Source organism: Schistocerca nitens, chromosome 4, assembly GCF_023898315.1.
Source record: "Schistocerca nitens isolate TAMUIC-IGC-003100 chromosome 4, iqSchNite1.1, whole genome shotgun sequence".
Taxonomy (NCBI): domain Eukaryota; kingdom Metazoa; phylum Arthropoda; class Insecta; order Orthoptera; family Acrididae; genus Schistocerca; species Schistocerca nitens.
Genome location: NC_064617.1, coordinates 909,670,474 through 909,693,117, shown reverse-complemented (window position 1 = coordinate 909,693,117; position 22,644 = coordinate 909,670,474). Strand labels below are relative to the sequence as shown.

Sequence of the window (22,644 nt, the reverse complement as noted above, 5' to 3'; positions counted from 1 at the left end):
CAACGGCCTTGGTGTGAGCTGAATTATTGAAATGGATAGTATAGTAGGGGCTGTTTGTAGGGGCAAGCGATAACGATCTGAGTTAAATCTTAGTGGTATGTTACTTTATCGTCTATTCTTCTGCAAAGCCTATAGTACTATAGTATGTTTCCATTCATGCTTGTGTCTAATTGTAATATATTCTTATTTCTTTATCATTGATAGTAGCTACACAGTGGTTGAAATCCACATTATCAAGAAAAAAAGCCGCAACACAAAAAATAACATGGAATAATTAAATTTCGGAAGTACATTTGTGTAGGTAACATATTTAAGTGATTAATATTGCGGGATCACAGGTTAATGTGAGCACGAGATAAGCCATTGCAAATCTGAAATGCATGTACACTAATAACCGCTGTAACCGACAGAATGCAAACATGCATTTATTGTGTTGTACAGGTGCCGTATGTCAGTTAGTGGGATGCATTTCCATGCCTATTTGCACGTGGTCAGTCAATACAGGCAGGTTAATGCAGTTTGTAGATGACGCTGGAGTTGTCATCCGATGATGTCCCACATACTCTTGATTGCAGACAGATTTGGTGATCGAGCAAGCCAAGGCAGTATGTTGACACACTATAGAGCGTTTTGGGATACAACTGCCGTATATGATCGAGCGTTATCCTGTTGGAAAACACTCCCTGGAATGCTGTTCATGAATTGCAGCACAACTAGTCGAATCACCAAACTGACGTGCAATTTTGCAGTCAAGGGGCGTGGGATCACCACGAGAGTGCTCCTTCTGTCATACGAAATCACTTCCACACTCCAGGTGTAGGTACAGTGTGCCTAGGATGCAGACTGGCTGGGTGCAGGTCCTCAGCTGGCCTGCTTCTAACCAACACACAGCACTGAGGCAAAATAGGTTTCATCAGGAAACACAACATATCTCGACTCTGTCCTGAAATGAACTCTCGCTTGATACCACTGAAGTTCTGTCCCAATGGGGCACTGTTAAGAGGGGCGTTCGCCAAGGGTCAGTGCTGGGGCCACTGCTGTTTCTTATTTATATACACTCCTGGAAATTGAAATAAGAACACCGTGAATTCATTGTCCCAGGAAGGGGAAACTTTATTGACACATTCCTGGGGTCAGATACATCACATGATCACACTGACAGAACCACAGGCACATAGACACAGGCAACAGAGCATGCACAATGTCGGCACTAGTACAGTGTATATCCACCTTTCGCAGCAATGCAGGATGCTATTCTCCCATGGAGACGATCGTAGAGATGCTGGATGTAGTCCTGTGGAACGGCTTGCCATGCCATTTCCACCTGGCGCCTCAGTTGGACCAGCGTTCGTGCTGGACGTGCAGACCGCGTGAGACGACGCTTCATCCAGTCCCAAACATGCTCAATGGGGGACAGATCCGGAGATCTTGCTGGCCAGGGTAGTTGACTTACACCTTCTAGAGCACGTTGGGTGGCACGGGATACATGCGGACGTGCATTGTCCTGTTGGAACAGCAAGTTCCCTTGCTGGTCTAGGAATGGTAGAACGATGGGTTCGATGACGGTTTGGATGTACCGTGCACTATTCAGTGTCCCCTCGACGATCACCAGTGGTGTACGGCCAGTGTAGGAGATCGCTCCCCACACCATGATGCCGGGTGTTGGCCCTGTGTGCCTCTGTCGTATGCAGTCCTGATTGTGGCGCTCACCTGCACGGCGCCAAACACGCATACGACCATCATTGGCACCAAGGCAGAAGCGACTCTCATCGCTGAAGACGACACGTCTCCATTCGTCCCTCCATTCACGCCTGTCGCGACACCACTGGAGGCGGGCTGCACGATGTTGGGGCGTGAGCGGAAGACGGCCTAACGGTGTGCGGGACCGTAGCCCAGCTTCATGGAGACGGTTGCGAATGGTCCTCGCCGATACCCCAGGAGCAACAGTGTCCCTAATTTGCTGGGAAGTGGCGGTGCGGTCCCCTACGGCACTGCGTAGGATCCTACGGTCTTGGCGTGCATCCGTGCGTCGCTGCGGTCCGGTCCCAGGTCGACGGGCACGTGCACCTTCCGCCGACCACTGGCGACAACATCGATGTACTGTGGAGACCTCACGCCCCACGTGTTGAGCAATTCGGCGGTACGTCCACCCGGCCTCCCGCATGCCCACTATACGCCCTCGCTCGAAGTCCGTCAACTGCACATACGATTCACGTCCACGCTGTCGCGGCATGCTACCAGTGTTAAAGACTGCGATGGAGCTCCGTATGCCACGGCAAACTGGCTGACACTGACGGCGGCGGTGCACAAATGCTGCGCAGCTAGCGCCATTCGACGGCCAACACCGCGGTTCCTGGTGTGTCCGCTGTGCCGTGCGTGTGATCATTGCTTGTACAGCCCTCTCGCAGTGTCCGGAGCAAGTATGGTGGGTCTGACACACCGGTGTCAATGTGTTCTTTTTTCCATTTCCAGGAGTGTAGATGATATGCCTTCTAGTATTGCAGGTGATTCAGAAATATTTCTGTTTGCTGATGATACCAGCTTGGTGGTGAAGGATCTTGCTTGTAATATTGAAACAGTATCAGATAATGTAGTTCATGAAATAAGTTCGTGGCTTGTGGAAAATAATTTGATGCTAAATCACAGAAAGACTCAGTTTTTATAGTTTCTAACTCACAATTCAACAAGAACCGATATTTTGATCAGACAGAATGGGCATATTATAAGCGAGACGGAACAGTTCAAGTTCCTAGGCGTTCGGATAGATAGTAAGCTGTTGTGGAACGCCCATGTTCGGGATCTTGTTCAGAAACTAAATGCTGCTTTATTTACCATTAGAACAGTATCTGAAATAAGTGACAGTTCAACACGAAAAGTAGTCTACTTCGCATATTTTCATACGCTTATGTCGTATGGTATTATTTTTTGGGGTAATTCTTCTGATTCAAAAAGGGTATTTTTGGCTCAAAAACGGGGTGTTCGAGCTATATGTGGTGTAAGTTCTTGAACCTCTTGTCGACCCCTATTCAATAGTCTGGTAATTGTGACATTGCCCTCACAGTATATATTTTCTTTAATGTCTTTTGTTGTTAGCAATATTAGCTTATTCCCAAGAGTTAGCAGCTTTCACTCAGTTAATACTAGGCAGAAATCAAATCTGCATGTGGAATGCACTTCCTTGACTCTTGTTCAGAAAGGAGTGCAGTACTCTGCTGCATCCATTTTCAATAAGCTACCACAAGAACTCAAAAATCTTAGCAGTAGCCCAAACACTTTTAATTCGAAACTGAAGAGTTTCCTCATGGCTCACTCCTTCTATTCTGTCGAGGAGCTCCTGGAAGAGCTGAAAAATTAAGCAAATTCCAGTGTTACATTGTTGATTTTCTTTATTTAAACTTACGAATTGTCGCCTGAATATGTTTCTTATATTTCATTTTATCTGTTTCTACTATCGTGTTATAATTTCATGTACTGACTCGTTCCATGACCATGGAGACTTCTCCTTAATTTGGTCCCATGGAACAATAAATAAATAATAATAAATGGTGGTGGTTTGGGGTCAGTGGAATGCACGCTTCAGGGCGTATGACTCTGAACTGTCCTCGAGGTAACCGATTTGTAAAAGTTCATTGTGTCACTGTGGTGCCTGTTGCTGCTCAAATTACTGCTTTAGATACAGTATGATGCGCCATAGTCATACACCGAACACGATGGTGTAAGTACTGCCATGTGGCCGTCCGGAGCCCGGTCTTCTCGCGTCTGTACGTTCTCGTGACCACCGTCCCAGGAATCATGTACAGTGGCTACACCCCTGCCAAGTCTTTCTGCAATATCGCAGAAGGAATATGCAGCTTCTCGTAGCCGTCTTAAACGACCTCATTCAAACTCAGTGAGGTGATGATAAAGGCATCCTTTTCACCTTAAAGACATTCTTGACTAACATCAACTCACCAACACGTCCAGTCTTAAATGTAACTAACGCTCACAGCCAATACAGGACGGATTTAAAGCCAACCTGATTTGCATCCTCGTAGTGGCGCTATTAAAGCCACTCTTATTCAACTGGCCGCACGGGGTAGCAGCACGGTCTTGGGCGTTCTGTCACGGTTCGCGCGGCTCCCCCCGCCGGAGGTTCGATTCCTCCTTCGGGTGTGTGTGTGTGTGTGTGTATGTGTGTGTGTGTGTGTGTGTGTGTGTGTGTGTTGTCCTTAGCGTAAGTTAGTTTCAGTTGGACTAAGTATTGTGTACGCTCAGGGACTGATGACCTCAGCCCAGCGGTTCTAGGCGCTTCAGTCCGGAACCAAGCGACTGCTACGGTCGCAGGTTCGAATCCTGCCTCGGGCGTGGATGTGTGTGATGTCCTTAGGTTAGTTGGGTTAAGTAGTTATAAGTTCTAGGGGACTGATGAGCTCAGATGGTAAGTCCCATAGTGCTCAGAGCAATCTGAACCAATTTTTTTGATGACGTCAGCAGTTTGGTCCCATAAGACCTTACCACAAATTTCCAAATTTTCTTATGTAACTGGTACGAAATCTGAGTAGACATCATCGTTCAGAATTAGAAACAAGCCTACGAACTTTCCTTTATGTCGCACAACTTCTTCTTGTTGCCTTTTTTTTTTTTTTTTTTTTTTTTTTTGCGTTGTAGGTCTGCAATCAACAGATAACTAGGAACTGATTGCTATACATTTTCCCAACTTTAAATAAACAGTCGCTGAGCAAATCCGTTCCGTATGGAATCGCACCTGATAAATCAAGTGTTAACCCAGTTGTCACAGATGAATTAATTTTAGCTACAAGCAATTGCCTAACTCAGAATTATTTCTGTTTCAACGGCAAGATATAAAAACAGTTGAATGGTCTGGATACGGAATTCCCCTTCAGTCCTGCCCTTGCTTAAATCTTCTTGGAGGGTTTTGAAAAACATTTCTTGGAAAATAACACACTCCCTTCCAAGGTTGGATACTGGTGTAGTGTGTCGATAAGGTGTTGTGCTTACGAACGGGTACTACCAGACAACTTCAAACATTCCTCAAGCACCTAAATTCTAAACACAACAATAAAAAACTCACATTGGCGTTTGGGGTTAACTGCATAAATTATTTTAATCTACCTGTGGACATCAGCGATCATTTACATACTTTCAAGATCCATAGGAAACCGCCGTCACATATATTGCAATACCTGCCAATTCCCATCTCCCGATGACCGTAAACATGCTGCCTTCCAATCAATTATACACCATCTGATATCCATCACCATGATTGATGACAACTTGCAAATTGAATTAAATACAATCAAACGAATATCATCAAACTGTGGCTACTCTCCTGCCTTGGTGGACTCCATGACACACAGAAAACAGAGACAGGCGCATTCTTCTTCACCCGGTTCTCAATCCACCATCCCTAGAACTCATTAAATAATGTGGAATTCCATATTAGGAAAAGTCTCTCTGAACGTAACCACAAAGCTTAAATCCACGAACTTTGAAACATGATTTTGTGAGTACAAAAGTTTTGCTCGCTTTTTACGCAATGGTAACTTTGGAAAAGAGTGTTACATGCAAAATCGCTTGCAATTGTGGCAAATTTTAAATTGGTCAGTCTGGTAGGGCTACATGCGTACACTTGAAGTGACAGCGTAGCCGTTGGAAACTTAGGAAAGGAGACTCCGATTTTGCAGATCGCCTGCTTAAGGAAGGCTATAGCAATAAAGTGCAACATGAAGTCTTACATCACGTCCATAAATAGAGAGGGATGAACTACCTTGTAATAATGGGAATTAATAAACGTGTGTCTGTTTCAAATAATGAAAACAGCACATGTTACTCATTTTTCGCTTTGCACAACGCGTTTCGAGAACGTATTCGTATTTTCAAGTGCATTTGTGCATTTGTTTACACGAATGTGTTTGGTGATGTTTGCATGTGTGCTTTTCTGCCTCTCTCTTGAGTCTTTTCTAAATTATAAGGTATTGTGCCTCCTGCATTATAAAGAATATCACACAGATGTAAATCATCATTTACTCTATTTCTTTACAAAAAATTCTGGGGAAATACAAAAGTCACAAGGACTCAGATCAGGCTGTAGAGCTGCAGGAGCGCCTTTTGAGGTCAAAAATTCTGTGACAGAAGTGGCCGTGTCCCATGGGGCGTTGTCATGAAGCAACATCCACTTGTCTGCAATATCTGATCTCACTCAATTCATCTTTCTTACTGAGCCTTTAAAGTACATGTTTGTAAAACACTGGATTGACAATTTTTCCTGGAGGACCAGATTCTTTATGCACGACACACCTAATGTCAAAAAAGCAAATAAGCATTGGTTTGCTCTTTGATCAGCTCATTCGAGCCTTTTCCGGTTGAGGAGATATATCTGTGTGTCACTCCTCACTCTGCCGCTTTGTCTGAGGATCGTACTCATAAATCCAGGATTCATCACTTGTGATCACCTGACTGAACTATTCGTTGGTAGAGCACTTGCCCGCCAAAGGCAAAGGTCCCGAGTTCAAGTCTCGGTCCGTCACACAATTTTAATCTGCCAGGAAGTTTCATATCAGCGCACACTCCGCTGTATAGTGAAGATTTCATTCTAGAAACAACCCCCAAGGCTGTGGCTAAGCCATGTCTCCGCAATATCCTTTCTTCCAGGAGTGCTAGTTCTGCAAGGTTCGCAGGAAAGCATGTGTGAAGTTTGTAAAGTAGGAGACGAGGTACTGGCAGAATTAAAGCTGTGAGGTCGGGGCGTGAGTCGTGCTTGGGTAGCTCAGTTGGTAGAGCACTTCCCCAGAAAGGCAAAGGTCCAGAGTTCGAGTCTCGGTCAGGCACACAGTTTTAATCTGCCAGGGAGTTTCATATCAGCGCACACTCCACTGTAAAGTGAAAATTTCATTCTTGAACCATTCGTGGTCACTGGCAGTCCTCTCAAGGACAGCAACACACACGTTTCTACGATTGCCTTTCTGTTCAGTTGTGAAGATTTTCGGCACTATTTTGGCACAAACCTTTATCATATGCAAGTATCCGGTCAAAATTTGATGTTCGCTGAAAGTGTGTAACAGGTCACCCGTCATCCTTATTGTCTTCAACGTCTTCTCGGACTTCCAAAAATGATTTGTGCCACCATCTATAAACTTGTGCCTCCATATGCCCCATAGGCTTGTTTCAACTTTTCAAAGATCACACCCTCGGATTCCTCAATTTTATCACGAAACTTGATAGCATAACGTTTTTCTAAACTCTGCTCTCTGCTGTTCGATTTTCGTAACACATAACAAAAACACAACTCCGATAATGGCGCTCTCAAAATCACGTAATGGTAGTATGAAGCTGAAGCTCTTGCTGAGCATCTGGAAGGGCTGAACACACAGGTCTACACAAGTAGAAAAACAGGGCGTTACCAGCTCGCTCGCAGTGCTGTCAGTCTCATTATTTTTCTCACCAGTATACCCGACACAATGAATACACTGAGCTTTTAATTTTTAACTAACTCGTTCATTGGAAAATTGAGACGCCCACACACTTGCCTGTCCTATGAAGCCGATAGGACATTAACCGTGGCCTCCTTTTTTTTTTTTGTTTCAGATACGCACCCTCATTGTGGCCGGCGTGGAGACGACCGCAGCCTCCATGGGCTTCACGCTGGCGCTGCTCGGGCTGCACCCAGAGTGGCAGGACGCGGCGCAGAGGCAGCTGGATGGCGTGTTCGGGTCTGGAGACGACTATCTGAGGCCAGCCACTGTGTCTGACCTCTCCCAGCTCACGGTCATAGACGCTATTATAAAGGTATGGAATACTACAGCATCTCTGGATAGCACGCAGTTGTAGCTTTTATTTCGTTTTGCAGGCATTTACTGTGATACCACGCAGGCAGCACCACGCCCTGAGCTGTCTGACAGATTTACATCGTTTTCGGTAAAATCTTAAACATGGCAGTAGTCAGCAAGTGTAGAATTACGGATATAAGGGTAATCATACAGCGAACCAGTTGCATGTCAAACGTTTATTCAAAACTTTAGCTAGGTTTCGACAAATCTAAACCCTCACACCCACAAACAGCATGTTTTTCAACCAGTACATCGAAGACATACGTGCAGCAAAAAGAAACATGAAAATTACATACGATGATGATGATGATGAGGTCCCATACTCCGAGGAGCGTAGGGAACGATGCGGGAGACCCGCACCTGCCGACTAGGCAAGGTCGTAGGGGGGGGTTCCATTGCCTTCCTCCGACCGTAATGGGGACGAATGATGAGAATGAAGACAACACAACAACATCGAGTCATCTCGGGGCAGGGAAAATTCCTGATCCCGCCGGGAATCGAACCCGGGACCCCGTGCGCAGGAAGAGAGAACGCTACAGCAGACCACGAGCTGCGGACTACATGCAATGGAAATATAAAATAAAACGACGTGTGACATATTGTGTGAAAAGAGAAATGAAGTCATATGGCTTAGTCAACAGTAAAAATGCATCGTGCACCACACACACAAACAGACAACAAATAGGCCAGCAGCAACAAGCCAGCACGAATCTTACGCCTAGGTGGAGCTCACATAAGAAGCGGTGGCATTCGCCTTACATGTCAATAAAATTACACTGGAGCGCCGAGCAAACTGTAGAGAAATGCGTATTGAAATACAGAGATATGTGAACAGGCAGAATACGGCGCTGCGGTCGGCAACGCCTGTATAGGATAACAAGTGTCTGGGGCAGTTGTTAGAACTGTTACTGCTGCTACAGTGGCAAATTATCAAGATTTAAGTGGTCTTCATCGTGGTGTTATAGTCGGCGAACGAGCTATGGGACACAGCATCTCCGAGGTACGGATGAAGTGTGGATTTTCCCATACGACCATTTCACGAGTGTACCGTGAATATCAGGAATCCGGTAAAACATCAAATCTCCGACATCGCTGCAAAAGGGAAGAAATCCTGCGAGAATGGGGGCCTTTCTCTGCCTCGTGATGACTGGGTGTTGTGTGATGTCCTTAAGTTAGTTAGGTTTAAGTAGTTCTAAGTTCTAGGGGACTGATGACCATAGATGTTAAGTCCCATAGTGCTCAGAGCCATTTGAACCAATGGGGGCCAACGACGACTGAAGAGAATCCTTCATCGTGGCAGAAGAGCAACCCTTCCGCAAACTGCTGCAGTTTTCAGTAGTGGGCCATAAACAAGTCTCAGCTTGCAAACCATTCAACGAAACATCATCGATATGGCCTTTCTTGACCCGAAGGCCCACTCGTGTACCCTTGATGACTGCACGACACAAAACTTTACGCCTCGCCTCGGCCCGTCAACACCGACAGTGGACTGTTTATGATTGAAAACATGTTGCTTGGTCGGACTAGTCTCGTTTTGAATTGTATCGAGAGGATGGACGTGTACGGGTATGAAGACAGCCTCATGTATTCATAGACACTATATGTCAGCAGGGGACTGTTCAAGCTGGTGGAGGCTCCGTAATAGTACTGGGCGTGTGCAGTGGGAGTAAGATGGGACCCTTGACACGTCTAGAAACGACTCTTAGAGTTAATCATCCAGTCTGTTCACCTGCACCCATTCATGTCCACTGTGCATTCCGACGGACTTGGGCAATTCCAGCAGGGCAATGCGACACCCCACATGTCCAGAATTGCTACAGAGTGGCTCCAGGAACACTCTTCGGAGTTTAAGCACTTTCTCTGTCCACCAAACTCCCAAGACATGACACTGAGCATATGTGTGATGCATTGCAACGTGCTGTTCAGAAGAGATCTCCACCCCCTCATCTTCTTGAGGATTTATGGACAGCCCTGCAGGATTCATGGTGTCAGTTCCCTCCAGCACTACTTCAGACATTAGTCGAGTCCATACCACGTCGTGTTGCGGCACTTCTGCGTGCTCTCGGGAGCCCTACACGATTTTAGGCAGGTGTACCAGTTTCTTTGGCTGTTCAGTGCACATTAAAATAATGTTAAAGAAACAGTAATATAACAAAAATTACAAAAAAGGATATAAACCTATGCAAATTGTGAACAAAAAGTAGGATAATGACAGATTACGTATTTGAAAAAAAAATCATATGTTGAAACAGCGGGGAAGAGCCATTATAGCCGCTATGTCAATTTAGGAACAAGCCGAATCCAATCGAAAAAGTTTGTTTTTAAGCTGAAATCGATCATTGATTGAATAAAATCCCTATAACTGAAATTGTGCTTAAAAATTTGCAGTTCCTCCAGAAAGTCCAATCCAAAACCCTTCTCCTTCCTAAGCAGAAGAACCGCGTCTTCCTGATTCATAGGGGATTGTACACATTGTACGAGATATTCGTCATAAGTAGAGCTATGAACGCTACCGCCCTCTTTACCCAATAAATGTTCTTTGACACTACCTTTGACAGTTCTTCCTGTCTGCCCTTTATAGAAACAAGGACGATTATTAGATCTTACTTTATAGACGCTGGAATGTAGCCTTAGATTGTACATGGATCATTTTTCCTGATGACTAAACCTTATAGTTATGCTATAACATTTATGTGGATCATTTTACCTTTGACTAAGCTTTGTGACTTCGTTTCTCTTTTCACACATTGTGTAACACGTAAGTTTATTTTATATTTCAAGTGTATGTAATCTTGACGTTTCTTTTTGCTGCACATATAACTACCAGGTACTGACTACAATGTATACTATTTTTAGGTGTCATTACATCTTCTGAGGAGATAGGTTTATATCTGTCGAAACCTAAGTAAAGGTTTGATTAAACTGTCAACAAGCAACTGGTTGGCGGTGTGATCCATGTTATCCGTTACCAGCAAACCTTAAAGTTTTTACATATTTGCCCCGATCCTTAATTCTTTTCCAAATATCTCCTTGGTTTATTTTAGTGCATGCTCTACGTTCCGACTGAATAACGTAGTAGACGGCTTACAGCTCTGGCTTACTCCCTTCGTATTATTGCCTTCATTCCATGTGCTTGTACCACTACGACTACAATCCGTTTTACGTACTAGTTCTGGGCGTCTCTTTGCTTCCTGTTTTATTTCATTTCTTCTGTAAGTTTTAGAGTTTCAGGAGACGGTAATCCCGTCGACACAAGTTCTTTTGACTGACTATCCACTTTACAATTTAAAAAAATATTAATAAGCAAAAGAGTACAAGTCGATAAGTTTGGTACGACTAAAGTTGCCAAATTCTACAACCTAATAACGGACACCAATGATAACTGAAAAAAATTTACCCCTATGCGCTGTAATTTTACTAAGCAAAAGACATGCACAATTAGCTTAGTGTAAAATATTTTATTAATTTTCCCGTCTTTCTAAAGAAACACATAGGCGTTTAACTCACTTATGAGGACAATTAGACATTACTACGTGATGTTAATTGTATTAGTCCAATGAAACAACGTCGAATGTCGACTGTTAACGATAGAAGGCTATCGTCTACACGTAACTGCCATGTGTTCGAGCAGCAGTTAGAACAGTTGTTTAAATAAAGCAACTTTTCAAACTTCAAATTATTATTTACTGATACGTAGACTGTCTTATTTAAGTTACTCTGACAATAGACTTAGACTACAGTTTAAATGAGGCATCTCTACTGTTTAATAACAAATAAGTAGTGTGATTTACAGTATCGTAGTATTAGCATTTGTAGTAATTTCGTTTATCCGTGGATCACTTTTACAAGAATTCATATTAAAATTTAAGACCAGCAAATATAACATGATTCATGGATACAGACATTACCTACTTGCAGTGCTAGTTTGGCATGGATGGGACATATAGTCTGCTGTGTCCTTATAGTAGGATCTTTCCAGTATTTGCCTGAAGTAATTTAGGAAGTCCATGAAAATCCTAAATAAGGATGGCCAAATGAAAGATGTAGCCTCTACCTTCCCGCATACAAGGTCAGTCTGCTTAAAACAGTCTTACCTCACTCGCCTTATGCCTATACACTTGCGCTTTTTCAAAGAAGTTGTTTAATAATATTGTAAGCCTGTATGAACCGCAACATAATTTCCTAGAACCTCACTCTCAGACCAGAGGTGACGCGGAATTTTTGGCCACTCGTTTCTTAGTACACGAGCGGCTGTGTACAGAAGTGAAACGACGACGGGGTCACACTGAGATTTATCAAGTCTCTGTCACTGGAGACAGCACAGAATGTCTGGGATGTTAGGATGCGTACAACGCTATCAGTTACTACTGATCTGGCAACCACTGACAATGTTATTCCTGTGAATGTATACTTATTTGATCATGATCATGCGTAATGGAAAGGTATCCGACTGATTTTGTTTCTCTGAAGATTTCTACTGAAAGGGAGTAATAGCAGAACAAACGGGAATAGAACCAGTGCTCCATTAGTTATCGGATAAACTGTAATTACTTGAAAAGAAATGGTCGCCAGCCTAATTAGGCAAAGTTGTACCAAATACTATCTCTGTTCATGAAAAAGATTACTATTGGGATTGACCATACTTGGTACTGATATTTTGTTTTGCAGATAAGATACTAAGCACTGCCGCAATTTATCAGGCAAGGTAGAATTAATTTGGCATGAGCGACACAGAAGGAATATTAACCTTTTTTGCAGCAACTGGCTCTCAATAACACTTACTTTCTGTATATTGAGGAAGAAAGCATCTTATTATTATAGATAAATAATTAGTAATTGTGGAGCAACATAAGTTTGGACAAGAAGTTCTTTTATCAGCTTAATTATTGGAAAAAAAGTCCTTGAAATGGCTGTCAGATAATTATATTCTCTATTCCTGTTACTATTTGCATTCTGAAGACGCATTTGCTTCCTTATCTAGTTAGCTCAAATAGAACATGTGGTACCTGGATCTAGTATAGTTGAGCCCGTTTCTTATTACAGCACACAAAAGTCAGATAGCTGACATGTGCACTTCATTAATGCTGTAATTGTAATATGAAACTTACATATGGCTCAACAATTAGCAATGGGGACCAGAAACTAATGTGCCCCAGGATTTACATCAAAGCTGAATATTTTACTCACAATACAATATGAGAAAAAAAACACCTGTACATCTGCACAATAATTAATTCTTATGTTGGCCCCTCAAAGTCTACTAGGCAGTATTTGTTCATGACCACCGCCGTTTTTGCATGCAACAGTAATACTGTACAGAGATTTCAATAAGATCAATTTTTAGCTGAATATTATAAATTTATCTAGGGAGCTGAAATATGCTGAAACTTTAATTATTTTTGTATGAAAAATACGTGGAGTCCTTTAAGAATCATGCTCACTGAATAATAATGAAATCTGCTACTCCACAGAGTTTATTAACTGTAGCAAAAGTTAATGAAATGGCTTTTCAGCTCAATAAAATAGGATAATGTGGAATATGGTAGCACTTGGTATACGACCCTGTCTAGGTAAACGACTAATGATAAAATATGACTGACAAACACAAAGGTATAGGGCACAAACTTAAAATTGAGAAAGAAACCGCATAAATAGACCATACAGTTATCCAATACTCAACTGGAGATGAAGGTAATGGCAACTTCGGTCTTCTTTACCGTCAATAAAAGGCGGCAAAAGTATCTGTGGCTCTTGCTGTTTAACTAGCTCTGGAAATTCTCTTTTTAGCAAGAGTATGGCATGAATAATAACCCAAATTACATCCACATCTGAAGCTGTATTATAGGCTCTATGATCAAACGTATCCGGACACCCCCCTATCACATTCGTTTCTCATATTAGGTGCACTGTGCTGCCACCTGCTGCTAGATATTCCATATCAGCGACCTCAGTAGTCATTAGACATAGTGAGAGAGCGGAATGGGGCGCCCCGCGGATCTCACGGACTTCGAACGTGGTCAGATGATAGGGCGTCACTTGTGTCATGTGTCTGTACGCGAGATTTTCACACTCCTCAACATGCCTAGGTCCACTGTTTCCGATGTGATAAAGAGGTGGAAACGTGAAGGGACACGTACAGCACAAAAGCGTACAGGCCGACCTCGTCTGTTGACTGACAGAGACCGTCGACAGTTGAAGACGGTCTTAATTTGTAATAGGCAGACATCTATCCAGAACATCACACAGGAATTCCAGACTGCATCAGGATCTGCTGCAAGTACTATGACAGGCAGGAGGTGAGAAAACTTGCATTTCACGTTCGAGCGGCTGCTCATAAGCCAAACATCACGCCAGTAAATACCAAACGACGCCTCGCTTGGTGGAGCGTAAACATTGGACGACTGAGCAGTGGAAAAACGTTGCGTGGAGTGACGAATCACGGTACATAATGAGACGATCCAATGGCAGGGTGTGGGTATGGTGAATGCCCGGTGAACATCTGCTAGCGTGTGTAGTGCCAACAGTGAAATTCGGAGGCGGTGGTGTTATGGTGTGGTCGTGTTTTTCATGGACTGAGCTTGCACTCCTTGTTTTTTTTTTAAGTGGCACTATCACAGCACAGGCCTACATTGTTGTTTTAAGCACCTTCTTGTTTCCCATTGTTGAAGAGCAAGTCTAGAATGTCGATTGCCTCTTTCAACACGATCGAGCACCTGTTCATAATGCCAATGGTGGAGTGGTTACACGATGATAACATCCCTGTAATAAACTGGCCTGCACAGAGGGCTGTTCTGAATCCTATAGAACACCTTTGAGATATTTTTGAGCGCCGGCTTCGTGCCAGGCCTCACTGACCGACATCGATACCTCTCCTCAGTGTAGCACTCCGTGAAAAATCGGTTACAATTCCCCAAGAAACGTTCCACCACCTGACTGACCGTATGCCTGCGAGAGTGGAAGCTTTCATTAAAGCTAAGGGTAGGGCAACATCATATTGAATTCCAGCATTACCGATGGAGGGTGCCACGAACTTGTAAGTTATTTTCAGCTAGGTGTCCGGATACTTTTGATCTCATAGTGTATAATCTTGCAGTTCTTCTTGCCTTGTTCAGTTCAAGAGATGGGAATACTTTACCTGCTAGCCACCGACTGACTCTTATTACAAAAGAAATTTGCAGTTCGACCGCCAAGTCCACCTTTTCTGTTCCTGCCAAGCCAGTGTGTTTGCAGAGGGGCTTCCCTCCGTGTTCTACATGATTACGAAGCGACAGCTCTATTCGTGAACCAGTATGGCAAGTAAAGATTCAACATTTCCATTCTTTTACACCATATTACTTTTGAAAATGCATCCTTAGATTATTACAGTTACATAAATGGTCATAAATAACGAATAAAACATTTACACAGATGTTATACGAACCAGCTTGGTGATACAGAAGTCACATTGTAGAAAAAAACAGAGAAGTTATATAAGTTATATAGGCCGTATCGTTAATAGTATTAAAGATGCACATGGTGATGAAAGGAGGTGAGACTCTGGCTTGGCTTCCTGTTCTGTTTTTTATTGCTTCTTCATGTGTCTGCAATAAAAATGCAGAAGAGCACAGACCGTAGTGTTTATAAAAACACAGATGAGGCCTACTACAATCTCAAGTTAATCAAAAAGTATCCACCATAGCCAATAACCTTGTCAAGAGTCGGGAATACACACCGCACACGTAGAAGACCTGAAACGTGAAGCAAGCCAGAGTTCCAGAGAGCAGCAGCAGCAGAGTTCCAGGCTGGCAAGAGTTCCAGATCGAGGAGCCTCGGATGACAAAGAGCCAGCAGAAAATTCTACGTAGGTGAGCATTATCTTTAGTTTAGCTTGTACACCAAGGACACCTTGCTTCCCTGAACATACCTCTGAACTAGGGCTATCGGTTTCCATCGTACATTTGTCTACATGTACCTATGTTTATACGTGACTTTCTTTGCAGCGAGTACTACAGCGAGGTGCTACAGATCACGGACCATGGAAGTGTCAGATTCTATTGCTTCAATCGGATCCTTAGGTTCAAGTACTCGCTGCAAAGAAAGTCACGTATAAACATAGGTACATGTAGACAAATGTACGATGGAAACCGATAGCCCTAGTTCAGAGGTATGTTCAGGCAAGCAAGGTGTCCTTGGTGTACAAGCTAAACTAAAGATAATGCTCACCTACGTAGAATTTGCTGCTGGCTCTTTGTCATCCGAGGCTGCTCGATCTGGAACTCTTGCCAGCCTGGAACTCTGCTGCTGCTGCTCTCTGGAACTCTGGCTTGCTTCACGTTTCAGGTCTTCTACGTACGGCATCTTGACCTGTTTCCTTATATATGGGACATGACTGCATCGCTTTTTACCTCTAATTCCCAATCAGCGGTTTTTTGACTCGTATGACCTCTTAATGTACTGACGAAAGCGGCTTGCACTGTTAACAGCTTACAACTAATATTCATATTTACATGATTCTTCTTTTCTTGTCTGGCAACCTTTCACTATTAGATCATTACAATATTGTCAAAGTATAGTTCTGCACCGTTCATTCATTTCTGGTCCCCAGTCACACGCTACACACACTATACGCACGTTGTTTCATAATGTGACACTACACACGCCGTTAGTCGATGTCAAGGCTATAGCGACTATGTTTGGTTTCCTTTCTGTATTCTTCAACTTCTTATTTGTTAGTCTGAAAGACTGAGTGAGCGTGCCTCTATTAACAGTGAGATGTTGAGTTTAGAAAGAAAACGAAGTTTTAGTGTCATACATTACTTAGCTTTGGGACTAAGTTCTTCCAGAAAAGATAAAAAAGAAGGAAAAATATAGTGTGAAAGTGTTATGTGAAATGATGGATGTTTTGTAGAATTTATTTGTCCTACTTTCTTTACCAAGCAGCTACTCCATGTAAGATACGTAATCCTTCGCTGCATAGTATGATAGAATGTTTTGCTTAATAGGTAATTTTTATGAAATATGACTAAATTGTGAAGGTACTTCTGACTGCCTTATTAAATAAATTTGTTTTAGTAATTTCTTTGATTTCTTGGTTCGAAATGGTGTTTTGAGTTTTATTTACTTTTTTATGGTAAATGTAAATTCAGTCCAAATCTTGCAGAACTTGTATCATAGACAGTAATGATCAATGTTACTTTTGATGTGCATGACTGATTGGCAAACGTACTCACATGGTGTATTCAAAATTCCCAATGTTTTGAAACATATGTTTGCAATGAGCTCGATTAAAAGTTTTTGTTCAGATTTTGCACCCTAGTGCTCAAGAAAAGTATTCCAAAACTAAGAAGCGAGTGTACATATGAAGAGTACGTAACTAAACAACATTGGCCATCACACACTGATGACAGGACTCTAAGGACAAAACATGCTGATCACATTAAATTTGCGAGGACAATATCTTTGTATGTTCACATCACTTAAACTAAAAATCAATATGCATTGCCACAAATTTTGTGTTTGTTATGCGGTCTATAGAGATGCAATCAACATTTAATTTAAAAATGTAATTTTCTCCTGTTCAAACCTACAAATGTGTTACAAGACTAATTCATGCCTCAGTGTACTAATCACAATATGCAGTGTTTTAACGAAAATATGGAAACATCACGAACATGTATGCTTCAACATAAACAAAGATGCTGTAGCATAAACTAGATTGTGACATTTATGACCAAGTGGTATGTGGAGCCAATTCCTTGCAACTCAAATCTTAAGAGAAACACCCAGCCAACCCAACATTAATTGCCGCTACAGTAGTGACAACTCAGACAATGAACACCCAAGACAGAACCACGTTAGGAAAGACGGGAACAGGTGTGTTCTGCTGAGCTCTGATTGTCACGTAGCAAAATTCCCTAATCTGTCGGTGCTGCGGACATGTATTACCAAGCTGTCTTCTTAACTGCAAGGACACGATCTGGCTCACATACCGGAGGCGATGCCTGGTTGCTTCGGCGTTCCGTCGTGGTGATGATAATGTCGCGAGTATAGCCCGAAACAAATTATCCTGGTCTGGTTGTTCCAGACTAAACACTTCCTAGCAACACAAATGCGTCTCTGAGGGAGACGAAGAAGGCTCACTACACAATCACAGACAGTACAGTGATTGATTTTAACAAGCGAAGTCACACGGTAACTCTGATAGTCAACTTTAACCAAAACTGTTCAAGACGGACAACATAGGCCGCTTGTACGCAGAACGCTCAATTGCCAACTGTACTCGGAAAGTTATGTTGAAGTCGAAACTTCAGCAAATTCGTCAAACAGTTACAATTAAATGAAAGTATATTACACAGCCAACGGAAGGCAGGCTGTCCAGAGCAGCTAGAGCTCAGTCTTGTAACCTACTCTGACCGAAAGGCGAGAGGCGACTTTCTCAAGAGCACCTGTACAAGCCAAACACAGAACATTCCCGCCCCCACGACAGTGGTCATGTTTAAAACGTTCCAATCAGCAAATCGAAAACCGGCGGAAAATTCCACTCTATTGCCGAAGCGCTACTGTTCCACCAATGGAGATACTTAGCGCCAATTTCTGCGCCGATTTTGCTACGTCACGGAGCTATCCCCTGAGCAAGCCAATCACAGTTATGATTTTGCAGAAAACGCGGGAATTTGCCCGCCAAGACTGCCTGGTAACACAAGTCATCCCCACGCCTCGCTGGTAGCCCGTCAGGAAGTGTTTTTACTAAGTTTCTGCGAAGTAATGGAATCTCTAGCACCAGCCGCGCTCCTTCAGGCCCCTGTGGGCATGTCGCCCCCACTCTTATGACAATGTCGGCGTCTGGACAGCATCCATTCCACTCCCTCACACCCGCCGGCAGAACCCTTTCAAGATCAGCAGAAACCGCCTGTCACCGGACCACCCGGCTGACGAGAGACGCTACGTGGGAAGTCCGCGTGTGAAGGAATAGCAACTTTTCACTGTGTGCAATTGGAGAGGAAAATGTTCATATCTTCTGAGTTCTCAATACTACCCTTGTAATGACCATACTCGGCTGTCCTTCCCCAAAGCGAATTACTCACAGTAAGATAGAAATATGAGAGGGGGCTTATGCCACGTCTCAAAGTGTAATTTTCTCCTGCTCAAATCTACAAGTGTGTTACAAGACTAATTCATACCTCAGTGTACTAATCACAACATGCAGTGTTTGAACGAAAACATGGAAACACCACGAAAATGTATGCTTCAGCATAAACGAAGATGCTGAATTTCAGTATGAACAGCACCTATGCAATGTGCTCAACATACTGCAATTGTCAGTTGTGGTCAGAACAGTGTTATGTGTAGCTGTGAGTCAGTTATATCAAAGCTAACTGAATTCGAGGGTGGGGAAATAGTTGATGCTTTCATGGTAAGTGCACCCGTAACCCAGGGAGCCGAAATGTTTGCTGTTTCAGGAGATAACTTATGGAAAATTTAAACTGTGTACAGGGAAAGCAGAAAACCCTGATCCACTATGTCACAATGTGGACTAAAGTGCGGGTTTAGTGATCGTGGCAGACTGTCATTGAAGAATAATAGTCGGATGACAGCTGCAAAAGTCACTGCAGAGTGGAACGTCACACTGGCTAACCCTGTCAGTGCCAAAACAACATGAAGGAAGCTCCACAAGCAGGGAATTGTAGAGTGAGCTGGAGTTCCAAAACCACTCATCAGTGATGCAGATACCCTTAATAGGAAAACGTGGGGCCAAACCTATAAAATCTGGACTATGAGGTGCTGGAAGAAAATAATTTGGTCGGATGGGTCTTGTTTCACGCTGTTTAAACCTTTCTGGCCAAGTATACATCTCAGAATTGAAACGTTTCTGGGGTTTAGTGATGGTTTGGGCAGCTGTATTGTGGTATACAATGGGCTTCATGGCTACTCTGCAAGGTCACATTATTGCCACGTGTTATCTGACCACTTTGGCGGATCAGGTCCATCCTATGGCAGAACACTTGTTCCACTTGTTCCTCAAAGGTGAAGTGTTGTACCAAGGCTGTAGGGCCTCTGTTCACGAAGCTGTCATCGTTCAGCACTGGTTTCGTGAGCACGAGGATTAATGGTAACATCTCACCTGGCCAGCACAGTCACCAGATCTCAATGTTATCGAGCCTTTGTGAACTGCTTTGAAGAGGAGGGTGTATGGTCACTATCCACCTCCATCATCATTACCTGAACTGGCCCCTATTTTACAGGAAGAGTGGTATATGATGCCCTCGGAAACCATAAAGGACCTGTATGATCCATTCTGAGACGACTTCAAGATGTTTCCCTACATCGTATAAGCCATAGTAGTGTCCTGAGTTTGGGTGTTACCATATACTTTGCCCAGGTTCCGTACATGTGTAGCACTGATGTACGAGTAGTTTCGACAAATGAGTTACACGAATAAGATCAATTATGGGATACATATTGTGTGCTGGACTTCAGCGTCCCATGTAAGATCTGTTCAGGAAATTCCTTGGAACACGATACGGTTCACATGTGCGTGTACGGCTGTTGCAGGAGTCGCTGCGGCTGTTTCCGACAGCCCCCAACATGCCGCACCTGGTGACCGAGGACACGCCGCTGTGCGATGGTCGTTACTTGGCGCCGAGGGGCTGCTGCGTGCTTGTGTCGTTCCTGCTGATGCACCGCCGGCCAGACCTGTTCCCTGAGCCCGATCTGTTCGACCCCGGCCGCTTCCTGCCCGGAGGCAGCGCCACCAGCAGGCAGCCGGGCAGCTACCTGCCGTTTGGCACAGGACCTCGCAAGTGCGTGGGCGCGCGCTTCGCCGACCTGGAGATGCGGGTTGCGCTGGCTGCAGTGCTGCGCAGGCTCCGCGTCCGACCCGGCTCCACCAGGCAGCAGCTGGAGCAGATTCCTTACTCCGTCACAGCACACCCACTCACCGGCTATCGTGTTTCTTTTGTTCCATGGGATAATGTACCAGTAGCTTCCTAGCTTGCCGTCTAAAACTGAACGTATGAACAGGATGAGTATGAAGAACCCTTGCATTTCCTGAACTGTTCAAAATACCGAAACGAGGTTTCGCCAAATTAGAGTACGAAGAGGGATTGTAATGCTATATAGTCGCGTATGTGCCCTAACCGTTTACAAAAAATGGTTCAAATGGCTCTGAGCTCTATGGGACTTAACTGCTGCCGTCATCAGTCCCCTAGAACTTAGAACTACTTAAACCTAACTAACCTAAGGACATCACACACATTCATGCCCGAGGCAGGATTCGAACCTGCGACCGTAGCGGTCGCGCGGTTCCAGACTGAGGCGCCTATAACCGTTTACAAATGCACGAGTTCAGCATTTCCTGTCCTCACTTGGGCGGGTATGTGGACCGTGTGCCTCAATCTCATGTGGACCTACAGATGGTCTAGAGGGTGATAACATCATTCAGAGAACGGTAATATCATTTGTTATTGGTTTTTCCGACTTAAGCTTACTGCAATTTGATCAAAGAGAATTTTACTCCAGACGCGTTTCACTCTTATTTATAAAACATCTTCTGTGTTCATTCTGCAAATTGGATACATATGTTTGTACATTTTTAGTTGATTTACATTAAAAACAGCGTTTTGTTTATAAAGTTACAGTGGAAATTTCTTACGGCGTTCCAGCCTCTTCTTTACACATTCTCCAAACAACTGCTTACTTCCTTTCATTAGCAGCAGTTGATATCGAAAGACTACGTTTCACATGCACACTCGGCAATTTTTTTCCTTTGCACTTTTTCTTGTGCTGAGTGAGAACACACATAACTTCAGTTCGATCTGCAAAAGCGAAGTGAAGTGTAAATAACACAAATACAGAATGTGTAAATAACAGGCTGCAACACCGTAAGTAATTTGCGCTCCAACTTTATAGACAAAACCCTGTTTTTAATCTAAAGCAACGAAAAATATACAAACTTATATATCCAATTTGCAGAATAAGCACAGAAGATGTTTTATAAATACAAGCGAAATGCGTCTGGTGTAAAATTCTCTTCAGTTAAATTTCAATAAGCTTAAGGCGGAAAAACCAATAACAACTGATTTTAACCGCTGTTGCGGAAAATGTCCACTCAAACAAATACATTAGTGTTCGTGAAAGTCACTCACTTTTGCGTCGAGTCAGATTACAGCAACGCGCCACTCCTCTTCTGCACAGCACCTGCGATTTGACTACACTCCATAGGTGCACAGCATGCTACATAACATTCTTTATTTTACGAACACACTTGCACATATTTTTAAAGCGCTTTATCCAAAGTACTCACCTACACTTCACACAGTTGCATACACATTGATTTACTAGTGGTCACAGCAGACTATTGACTGACCATTACTGTAGTTATGGAACCGCGCGACTGCTACGGTCGCAGGTTCGAATCCTGCCTCAGGCATGGATGTGTGTGATGTCCTTAGGTTAGTTAGGTTTAAGTAGTTCTAAGTTCTAGGGGACTGATGACCACAGCAGTTAAGTCCCATAGTGCTCAGAGCCATTTGAACCATTTGAACTGTAGTTATAAGCCCAGAATATTCTGTGATATATATGAAAGGTTCTATTTTTTATTACGAAAATCTTAATGTCTAATTCAGACCCGACCCAGTTGGACACACTTTCTCTGTGTGATCATATTACGAACATATTTCACATTGTCGATCTGGCAGTATCACATTGGTGCATGTATATATCTCTCACTTTCTGTTTATCAGACATTATAAAAGTGCACTTTTGTGAAATAAGTCAGATGCTTTACACTGTTGGAAACCACATTAAAATACTTAACAGTAACGTCACCGTGCCTGTATGC

General features: G+C 43.4%; 1 protein-coding gene across 1 annotated transcript in view; it reads left to right on the top strand.

The window, feature by feature from the left end:
* LOC126252656 (cytochrome P450 4C1-like) overlaps positions 1 to 22,179 on the top strand; it is a 121,218-nt gene extending 99,039 nt beyond the window's left edge. The window contains exons 5-6 of the mRNA XM_049953559.1: positions 7,585 to 7,785; positions 20,358 to 22,179. Coding sequence (XP_049809516.1) covers positions 7,585 to 7,785; positions 20,358 to 20,795 — 639 coding nt within the window. The 3' untranslated portion in view covers positions 20,796 to 22,179. The remainder of the gene's footprint in view (positions 1 to 7,584; positions 7,786 to 20,357) is intronic.
* The last annotated feature ends 465 nt before the right edge of the window (positions 22,180 to 22,644 follow it).